The sequence below is a fragment of the Tachysurus vachellii genome, chromosome 8 (assembly GCF_030014155.1).
Source record: "Tachysurus vachellii isolate PV-2020 chromosome 8, HZAU_Pvac_v1, whole genome shotgun sequence".
Taxonomy (NCBI): Eukaryota; Metazoa; Chordata; class Actinopteri; order Siluriformes; family Bagridae; genus Tachysurus; species Tachysurus vachellii.
Window position 1 is genome coordinate 435,001 of NC_083467.1, and position 10,851 is coordinate 445,851.

At 39.1% G+C, this 10,851-nt stretch overlaps 2 protein-coding genes across 2 annotated transcripts in view; both read right to left on the bottom strand.

Moving 5' to 3' along the window:
• The window catches only part of LOC132850521 (toll-like receptor 8), a 6,276-nt gene extending 452 nt beyond the window's left edge, over positions 1–5,824 (bottom strand). The window contains exons 1-5 of the mRNA XM_060877162.1: positions 5,685–5,824; positions 2,320–5,406; positions 1,107–1,133; positions 226–340; positions 1–42 (exon numbers count right to left, since the gene is read on the bottom strand). The exon at positions 1–42 is cut by the window's left edge and continues 452 nt beyond it. Of these exons, the coding sequence (XP_060733145.1) occupies positions 11–42; positions 226–340; positions 1,107–1,133; positions 2,320–5,406; positions 5,685–5,687 (3,264 nt within the window). The 5' untranslated portion in view covers positions 5,688–5,824 and the 3' untranslated portion in view covers positions 1–10. The remainder of the gene's footprint in view (positions 43–225; positions 341–1,106; positions 1,134–2,319; positions 5,407–5,684) is intronic.
• Positions 5,825–6,558: 734 nt separating this feature from the next.
• On the bottom strand, positions 6,559–10,014 carry tlr7 (toll-like receptor 7). Its single transcript, XM_060875633.1, has 2 exons — positions 9,984–10,014; positions 6,559–9,801 (listed from the first exon to the last, which is right to left on the bottom strand). The coding sequence occupies exons 1-2, from the start codon at positions 10,002–10,004 to the stop codon at positions 6,625–6,627; spliced, it is 3,198 nt and encodes a 1,065-aa protein (XP_060731616.1). The 5' UTR covers positions 10,005–10,014; the 3' UTR covers positions 6,559–6,624.
• Between the last annotated feature and the right edge of the window lie 837 nt (positions 10,015–10,851).

Below are 10,851 nucleotides of genomic sequence, written 5' to 3' on the forward strand. Positions count from 1 at the left end.
GTGAGAAGTTTCATGAGCTCGCCTTCTTCTCCTGTTCGATTGCTGAAGAAATCAACAGCAGAAACAATTTTCAGTCTATTGATATAAAGGAATATTTTGTTCTTACATGTCAGATCAATTCTATCTATATATTATACATTGTGTAGTAAATAATGTTTTATTTATTTGCCACTAAACTCCACAGATAAATAAAAGTATGAATAGGATTTAAAAGAGAATTCTTACTCTCTTTTGAAGGCAGAGGATTTTTCTCCTGCGTCTCCGTCTTCTTCAGCTTGGTCTTGTCAAAGCTGGTCACTTCCTCCAGATTGGGTTTGTCTGACATCTTTGTGGTTGATTTCTAAAACAGGAACATTAACGGCGTCTTGTTTATAGCCACTGTGTAGATCCGCAAATTAGGCGGGAATAACAGTTTAGCTATTTTTTCGTTACTGATTTTTCAGTACTGTTTATAAAGACGTTTTACAATGCATAAAAGAGGTGACTGCATTTTTCAAATTCACCTGAATTTTATTTCATTAGTTATATTTTATATAAGAACACAGTACTGTGATTAGTTTTATTTTATATAAGACCACAGTACTGTGATTAGTTTTATTTTATATAAGACCACAGTACTGTGATTAGTTTTATTTTATTTAAGACCACAGTACTGTGATTTCCACTTACACCTGGCACCGCCCTATGGGTATCAGTACACGAGTACTGTATCATTATCATTAACATTAATATCCCTGTGTTAGTGAATTATTATTTATTTATACATGTAAATGACTGTTTTATCCTGTAACCTGCATCGCATCACATGGTGATATGAACAAAGAGACACCACGTCTGTCCAAGTCACATCGTTACTCAGGGCATAAATAACGCTTTATAACGCTGTTATAACCTGCTATAAAGGTGTAATAACTTGCTATAACCTGCTATAAGCAGGAAGACAAACCCAGCAATGAACAAATAAAAACAGAGCCTTTTACAGGATGATGCACAATAAAGAAGGTATAATGTAAAAAAAAAACTAGATCATTCTGAGATGTGTTTACAGCTAATAATAATGTTCATTAAAGCACTAAAAATAGGACAAAACTATAAAATATACTCACGTGGGGCGCAGAGAAAACAGACAGGAGTGAAAATCAAGGCGCTGTAAAGGGAAACACGCCGCCTGAGCTTTTATACTCCCTATGCAAATAAGAATGTCTACGTCACCGCGCTGATTTGCATGCAGCCAATAAGAACACAGCAAGCCAACGCCCCTAAGAAGGCGCAGGAGTGACATCTTGTGACCATTCTGTGAATACTAAATCATCATCATCATCATCATCATCATCATCATCCTCATCATCTTCATCATCATCATCATCCTCATCATCTTCATCATCTTCATCATCATCATCATCAGCCTACATACATAGATTTCATGTATTTAACAAAAAGAATATTTTATGTGGAATTAAATATTATTATAATATATGAATATTAACGTTTTACAATAAATAATAATAATAATAATAAAAATTATTATTATTATTATTATTATTATTATTATTATTATTATTATTATTATTATTATTATTATTATTATTATTATTTTACAAAGCAACCCATAAAGATTCAAACAAACAAAGTGTAATGGAAAATATATATTTTTATTATTTTTTTATTTAAAACATGCCATCTACAGTATTTTAAACAGGGAAACAGGAAACACTGGGTTTGGTCACTTCTTTCTTTTAAGAATTTCTGTGGGTGGATCTTTGTCCCAAGGTTACTGTGTGTAATTTCTGTGATAATGTAGTGCAATATATCAGGGATTGTAGGTCTGTTAAATTTGTACTCACATGCTCCGTTAAGAGAACCCTGATGATGTAAAGCACATTTACACATCATTCAGTACAACAACACAACCACTGTTTAGCTTCAAAACCACATTTACTTTTGTACAAAATTGGAAACAAAATGATTCCTCTAAAACTGTAGCATAGACAAGTAACATGCTACTGAGAGACTTTTAAAATGACAAAAAAGCAACACCATAGCTACTTGAACACTAATTGAAAAATATAAGAAAGCCGTGTGACTCCAGGAACATGTTCTAGATATCTATAAACACAAATATGACTAGAATAGAAACGAAATAGAAAATAAAGGTTGGCACTTTGCACTGGAATGTTTTCTCATTTGAAAATATTTGCCTTCTCTAGTCAACAGAATGATGGTAATAATAATAAGAACATTGTGTTTGTTGACTTGTATGTTCTTATGTGAAATAATGATATAAAATATAAATGTCGAGTCGTTCATTAGAATACATTATTTCTCTCTGGGTCCTTTTTTGATAGTGAAGTATCTGGAGTAGATGCTGTTGTACATGACCTTGTTCTCGAGCCGAATTGCATTTCTCATACACTGCCAGAACCAGGGCTCTGCGGCAGGCGTCTGGGGCCACTCGAGCACGCTGTGGCCGCAAAGTCGCCTCCGCAGGCGCAGGAAATGCGAGTTCTGCAGCACGGGCTCAAGTAGGAGCAGCACGATCACATCCTCGTTTTCATCCAGAAGACGCTGGTGCGCCAGGTAAATGGCCATCTTGAACGAGCCACTGTTCACATAAGACTGAGTGAGGACGAAGATTGTCTTGCGACTCTGGCGAATGCTCTGGGTCAGGCTGTCCAAGATGGGGCATCCGGGTAGCCAGTCACGTTCTTCCAAACAGACTGGAAGGAAGCGATCACCTTCTTCCTCCAGCTGAACCCGGAGATGGTTCAAGACCCACTCTGAGACCTGTGGGTCTTTGGTGTCGTAGGTGACAAAGGCATCATAGACATTATCTCCAGAGCTCAATTGCTGGTACCCTTTGAATTTGGCCTTCACATAATAGAACACATATGAAAAGTCCCAGTAGAAAATGTGCATCAAGGTTGTCACAAAGGTGATACCCACAATAAGCAAAGTAGTGCAGAAGTAGGCCAGGAAGGCGACTTGGCAATCGAGGCATTCCTTGAGGTCAAAGTCTACCAGCAGTTTGCCCTTGTTTGAAAACGGGGCACTGCAAGTCACTAAAGTGTACAGATCGGGGATTTTCACTTTGGTTCCCGAAATCCACAAGGCAAAGTTCAATATGTCACATGTACAATGATAGGGGTTACTATGGAGCCATAAAGTGCTCAAATCAGTTGCCGGATTTAAAGGGAAGGTGGACTGATTAACAGTGGTTAATTTATTATGACTCAGATCTAGCATTTTAAGGTTGACAGCACCTTCGAGCAATGGGGTGGCCAGCTGAGAGATTCTGTTATTGCTCAGGTCGAGGTAACGCAAGGACGGGATATTCTGGGTTATATTTTGAGAGACATGCGTCAAGAGGTTATAGCTAAGACTGAGCTCCTCAAGCTGTGTAAAGGCCCTCATCAAAGTCCAGTTCAGGCTCCTCAGGGTATTACCATTTAATCTGAATCTTTTTAGTGTGAGAGGCAAGTATTTATAAACTTCTGTAGGGATATTCTGGATGTGGTTTTGCGATATATCAAGGTAGGTCAGATTTGTTAAATTCCAGAAAAGCTGCACATACTTTTTGTCTCTCCAAATCCTCGCAAGGTCATTGTCCTGAAACTGGAGCTCGACAAGTGAGTTGCTGCGCATGTACTTACTTGTTAGAGTAAAAATGCTGTTGGAACTCATATTTAATACTCTCAGTTTAGGCAAATTCTGTAGGAATTTCAAATTATGGGTCACCCCAGGAACAATAAAATAATGTGGGTTAAAGCTGAGGTCAAGAACCTCCAACTCCTGTAATTCTTTAAACGCATAATCGTAAGCCAGATCAATCCTGTTGAATGACAGATCTAGATATTTTAGGTTAGGCAATGATGTGAATTCTGTTCCATTTAATGCTGATGAGAAGCCATTTCTAGACAGGTTGAGACAGGAAATGTTTTTATAGTCTACAAACTGCTTTGGGGAAATGAAAAAAAGATTATTTCTGCTCAGATCCAGCACACGACCAGCAGCGACACACTCTGGTTTGACGAGCTGTTTGTTAACCTGATAGGGTTCTAGTGTCTTTTCAGAATCTGTCAGCTCGGGTTGGACAAAGTGTGATGGCATTATGTTATTATCTGGATTTCTAACCGAAGAGTTAGTGATTGGATAGAGACGGTTTTCTGACAGATACAGCAGCTGTAAATTAGAAAATTGGTTAAATATATTTGAATCCACAGCTACGATAAAATTGACTCCTATATCTAATACAGACAGATTCTGCAAACCGTAAAGAGGTGCAAGAGAGTCATTCTGGATCTTTTTGAAAACCAGACCTTGGATATGCAGAATGCGAAGGCTTTGCAAGTTGGCGAAGGTTGGTGATAGGCGCACAGTGTCTGGATAAGCTTGAAGATGATAATTATACGAGAGGTCGAGTTTTTTCAAAAGCCTTAAGTTACTCAAAAATGCTCCATCCTCGATCTGACTTGTCAGGAAATTGTAGGAGAGGTAGAGCTCCCGCAGCTGCGAAAGGTTCTCGAACCATGCTTTCTTGATGAGAGAAATGGAATTCCCGGCAAGATGCAATAAAGTGAGCTTTTTGAGGTTGCTGAAAGCTTGTTCATGAATATCAATAGAACCATTTTGACATGGAGTGCAGGGATATGGAGCATTGTGACAGCGAGGACAGTTCCCCTGGATTTTAAGGGTTTTAAGATTTGAGAGACCTTTGAAATCATCTTCTCCGATGAATGATATCACGTTGGAAGCAAGTTCAAGTGTTACTAGGGAGGCAGGCAAATATCTGGGAACATGAGTGATGTTATTGTATGACAAACTCAGATGTTTTAACTTGTACAAGTCTGAAAAAGTTCCATTAACAATTTCAAAACGCATCAAACAGGATCTCCCATAATAGCAATTTTTGGACAGATAAAGATGGGTCAGGTTTTTTAATCGTGAGAAATTTTGGCGACTTAGAAACGAAATGTTATTTTCGTCCAATCTCAGTTCTCTCAGAGAATTCGGAAGCTGTGCTGGAACCGCTGACAGACCAATGCCATTAAGTGCCAAGATTTCCAGGTTTGACAAATTTGTAAAAACCCCCCTGCTGACGGACACTTTTTGCTTGTGGTTCATCCAGTTCAGGCTGAGATTCTTTAATTTTTGCAAGTCTTTCAGTGAGTCTGCTGTTAGGTTCCTGATTTCATTCTCAGATGCGTCAAGGCTGGTGGTGTTCAAATAAACCTGGGGCATGACTCGTAACTTTCGGCGATGGCAGTCAAAAACAGTCCCGTTCGTGTTATTATGGATGTCACATCGACGGGTCATCAGGGATTCTTTATCCGGCTTGCATGCAACCAAACTGATCCAAAATGTGATTATAACCCAGCATATTAGAATTAGCCAGAGTTTGCTAGCCTCCTGTAAAATAAAAAAAAAAATAGCAGTACCAATATTGTAAACCTACGGCATGTTTATATAAATAAATAAATATATATATATATGTGGACAAAATTTGCATTTAAGTGTTTAAGTGTCTGAGGATCTTGATCTTAAATTGTTCTTTGACTCGACACAAATGAACATTACTGCATAAACTACAGTTTCTAAAAGTGAATCTCATTCTGGTTAAAAATAACACTGTTATAAATATTGCACAAAAAGCAGATTTTTCTTATGCATAAATCTTGCTTTCTCACCATGTTAGAGATCGTCCATGTACAGTTTCTGTAAGAGCGGTCCGCCAGATAAGAGACGTGTTTAGAGATCCGTACAGAGCCTCTGTGGGAAAAAAGGAAGTTTTGCTCTAACTGCCAACCAGCTCTTACGTCTGTGGTGTGCGTCTGTGTGTGTAATAATATTTAAGGGTACCGAGATTTTTGTCACCTGACAATGAGTAAACTTAGTAGATCTTATTGAGGGCTTTTCCCCACAAACCAACACCGTATGGCAAATGTTCTGTTCAGACTTGTTCTATTTGGCCAAATCAATACATGTACTGTACTTTACCAGCAGCTGAACTGTACCTTAGGGGCTACTCATTTATTTTTACACCTCTGTAATCCATAGAGGAAGTTTCGAAGATTCACTTCCTATTTCTTGATTTTAGTTTGTTAGTCAGTGATGAGTCAGTGTCAATATACACGAACAGCATTTACACTGAAAACTGTTTCACATTTCAAAATGTAAAGAAATAGAAAGTTTTGGGCTGCGATCATTTCTGAATGTCAATGCGTTATAAACCACAACACACTAATGCACACAATATTATTCATCTTATTGAATAATCTGGAGATTTATTTGCATACAATAGAAATGAATTCTACACATTCTACTAATTAATAGACATGTTGAAGCAAAAAGACAAAACGAAGGCTGTATATAATTTAAACCCTGTTTGTTCCACAGGATTCTGCCGTTGATCAGAATCTCATGTGAACATGTGTGTTATTTGCTGTACAGTAAAAGCTCATACACAAGATTGTAAACGATTTAAAAAAGAAAGGAAAGAAAAACAGTAGAGCAGTCAGTGCCTCATCAGAGTCGAAGATAACTTCAGGGTAAAAACAGCGAAAGAAATACATTGTGAAATCATTAATAAAAAACCTGACCATAAATGTAAAAATGTCATTGTGAGAGTTACAGTGTTTCCTGGAAGAGCTTGTTGTAGTGCCGCTGGCTCTCAGTGGCCATGACGCTCCTGAGACAAAACCAGAAATACTGCTGCGCTTGAGGATTCCTTGGCCATTCCAGCACAGATCTTTTGTACAACCTCTTCCTGAGCCTCAGGTACTTAGAATGTCTGGAGGAAAACCTCTCCAGGAAAATCAGTATGATGACGTCATTCTTCTCATCCATGAGCCGCTGGTGTGCTAAATAGAAAGCCATTTTGAAGTAGCCGCTCTGGATAAAGTGAGTGGTCAGGATGAATATGGTACGCTTGCTAAGCTGTATGCTTTGAGAAAGGTTCTCGATGATGGGACAACCCACAACCCAGTCGCGATCTTCCAAGCAAAGATGGAGTCTTGGTTCACCACAGTCTTCCAGTTGAGCCCGGAGCTCCTGCAGCACCCAGTCACTCACTGCTGTGTCAGTTTTATCGTAGACTACAAAGGCGTCGTAGGCCGTGCTTTCCGAGAGAAGCCGGCGGTATCCCTTGAGTTTGGCAAGGCAGAAGTGGTAGATGTACCACACATCCCAGAGAAAGAGATGGCTGGAGATGGACAGGGTGAGGACACTCAGGGTCACAGACGTGGTCAGGATGCTGAAAATTATGGAGAGAGAGTTATGCTGGCAGGCTTGGAGGTTCAGAGAAATCACACTCTGACCCCGTTGTGTGCCAGGAGACGCACAGGTCACGTCCGTGGCTAGTCGGGGAATGTACACAGACGTGCGATTGGCCCACCGGATGAACCATGTGGCATTGCAGGAGCAAACAAACCGGTTGTTGTTTAAGAATAAAATCTCCAGCTTGTCTATCACATCTTCGGGGAAGCTCGACTCCTCAATGTATTTGATTTGATTGTAACTCAGGTCCAGTTTTTTCAGGCTAAATGCATCTTGGAGGAACTCTGGGCTCAGCCTCAAGATCTGATTCTTACGCAAAACCAGTGTTGTAATAGATATGGAACAGTTGGAAAGCTTAGGAGGAACACTTGTTAAGAGGTTTGCACTAAGGTCCAAGACCTCCAGGTTTGGAAGAAACCTAAGACCGTTCCAGTAGAACGATTTCAACTTGTTGTTTGTAATGTTGAATTCTCTGAGTGTTTTGGGAAGGCTTTGAAAAATTGGCTTGGGAATGAAGTTAAGGTTGTTGTGAGAGATGTCAAGGGATTTTAATTTTTCAAGTTTTTTAAAATAGTTGTGATATCGTGTATCACCATCTCTCCATAACAGATCAAGGCGATTGCTTTTAAATTCCAAATATTCCAGAGAAGAACTCTCCAGCTCCGTATTGGTGGATGTGGATATTTGATTGTGGTTCATTATTAACTTGTTCATATTGTGAAGATTTTTGGTAAAATTTAGCATGTGAGTCAAACCTTCTGCTTCAAAGTAGTAGTTGTTGTGACTGATGTCCAGCACGACTAAATTGCTCAGTTCCTTGAATGCCGAGGAGAACATCAAATCAAGACGATTGTGGGAGAAGTCAAGGTATTTCAGATTTTTCAGATGAACAAATTCTGAACCATTTAAAGCTTGGCTCATGGCATTTCCTGATAAATTGAGACACTGGAGCTCGCAGAGATTCAAGAATCTTGAATGTAAAAAGAAAATGTTGTTTCTGCTGAGATCCAGAGTTTTCCCAAAGGAGCTACACTGTGTGTTGAAAGGACTCAAAGTTCCAAGTTCTTTGTCTTTATTTTTGCAGCTTCGTGCGTATTCATCATATCTAAAATAGTGAATCTCTCTCACTTCACCACTTCTGTATTGAGTGCCTCGTGACATTGGGGAAGTGTCGTCCTGCTTGGGGAAGCCACGTGCCATCGAGAGCGCAGCTGCATGCTCGACCTCTGAAGGTGATGAGATTTTGTTGTCCGACAAATTGATGATGTGGAAGTTTTTCAGGCCTTTGAGGATGCTTAGATTAGTTAACTTGATGAAGTTTGTCCCGAGGTCAATCATTTGGAGATTCCCCAAAAAAGTTAGAGGCTGAATATCTTCTTGTTTGAGCTCCTGGAACACAAAGCCTCTGATTCTCAGGATCCTGAGTGACTTCAATGAGGAGAAAGACCGAGACAGGTTTAGTGATGAAGGATACCTCTGGAGCTCGTAATTAAAAGAGAGATCAAGTTCCTCTAGAAAAGGCAGTGAATGAGGAAAGGAGGTGTGTGTTATGTCTTTTGCTAAAAAGTTGCTGGAGAGGTCCAGCACCTGAAGTTCTTTGCAGCCCTGAAACCACAGCGGGTTCACAGTGGTGAGAGAGTTGCTATGAAGACGAAGAACTTTAAGTTTGTTCAAGTTGAGGAAGGAGAGATTGTGAATCTGAAGAGGAGCGTTGTTAGGACACGGAACGCACGGAAAAGGCGCGTTGTGACATCGGGGACAGTTTCCACTCAAATCCAGGATCTCTAACTCGGTCAAGTTGTTAAAATCCTCCTCTGTTACCTTTTCTATGTTATTGTTGTATAAGTAGAGCTCCTTGAGACTTGATGGTAGCTTGTGAGGAACGTAAGACAGATTGTTTGATTTAAGCGACAGCAAAGTCAATTTGTCAAGCTGCAAAAAAGCGTCCGGCTCGATATAATACGACCTGTTACACGGGTTTCGGAAATAACAATTCTGGCCAAGGTACAGAATCTGGATGTTGGTAAGCTCTGTGAGGTTTTCCTTCAGAATTGTGGAAATGCTGTTGACCTCAAGGCTGAGGAGCACAACGTTCTGTGGGAGTCCTTTAGGGATGCTGGAGAGCTGATTACCGTCCAGGTAAAGCGACCTGAGAGTCTTAAGCTCCCAGAAGCTTCCGTTATCGATCTGCACACTTTGCATGCACACGTGGTCCTTCGGACCGATCTTGATGGGTACGCAGTTGCAGCGCATGTCAATCTCTGTGATGTTACTGAGGCCGAGGAAGGAGGTGTTGTTTATGTGAGAAATGTGGTTAATGGTCAGCGTCAGGTTGGTGGTGTTGGATGGAATTCCTGGAGGAACCGACGTTAATCTTCTGCTGGTACAGTCCACTTTTACCTCAGTGTCATTGCTAATCCTCGACACGTCACACTGCAGACTTTTGGGGTACCATTTGTTTTCCGAGCACACAGATGGACAGAAAATGAGAAGTACAGCTATTTTAAGAATGACGATCCTTTGTGCCATCTAAGAGGAACAATTTGTGTATTAATGATAGCTAACAATCTCTACAGAAATATACAGGAGCATAAGGAAGATTTAAATGTAATGACATCTGAAAATTAAACATTCTGACGGACCTGAAATGATATCTAAGTATAAACTGAAGTATAAGTATATGATAAAGATAATAAGAATGAAGAGCTTACCTCTTTATTGGGCTTTGGCATCACAGCCTGTTCATTCCTTTATGCTTTTCAAACTGCACTGTGAGATAAATTTCTGAGCAAGTGTCACAATGTGGTTTTTTTTTTTAACCATGAACATAAAAACCCATAAAGACAAGTGAGAGTAGTTATATTTAACTCCCTTAACTTCCTCCTTATTGAACTACCAACACAGGTTTAACCCTGAACCAAAAAAACCCCACAAACATAAGTGTCTTTTAGACGAATAATCATATAAAGAAAGAACAGAAATAATAACATAAGTATTTATTCCTAGTTTGTTTGTGAAATCTTAAATCAGTTCCACAGACAAATTTCATTCCGTTTAGACGTTTTTCATTTTTAAGAAATAAATTCTGACAAATTCTTCTTTTTTGTGCGATTTCTGTATAAATGAAAGCAAAACCACCCAAGAGGGAAAATTCTTCTTCAACATTTCCCTAGAGTCACTGGGGACTATTTACTGACGCTTCACACACACCTTTACACACTGATACCCAAACATATTCACCAAAAGATGTTGAGTGTGACCTCAAATAATGACACCAGGTGATAACTCCAAATATTTAATACGCTTGATAATGCAAATAAACCACATCTGACTTCATGAATATGTAAAAGTTGTTTTTTTTTTCATTCTATAACTGAAGCATTTGTACATAATTAACCAGGCAAATAAGCTGCGAGTGTGCTGAGTCTGAACATTCAGAACAAAGTTCTAACTTTAATCTCATAACTGGAACATAAGATACATAACCCACAGATTAAGAATGATAAATTTCCTGTTTTAAAAATTCTATGTATTATATAATTTATTTTCTTTACAGATTAAATAAAATATACACAAGGC

Excerpts from the sequence above, each read along its gene's own strand:
- tlr7 (XM_060875633.1), bottom strand. The coding sequence starts at position 10,004 with ATGCCAAAGCCCAATAAAGAG. Across the intron at positions 9,802-9,983 it reads TGCCAAAGCCCAATAAAGAG|ATGGCACAAAGGATCGTCAT; the intron begins GTAAGCTCTTCA and ends TGTTCCTCTTAG.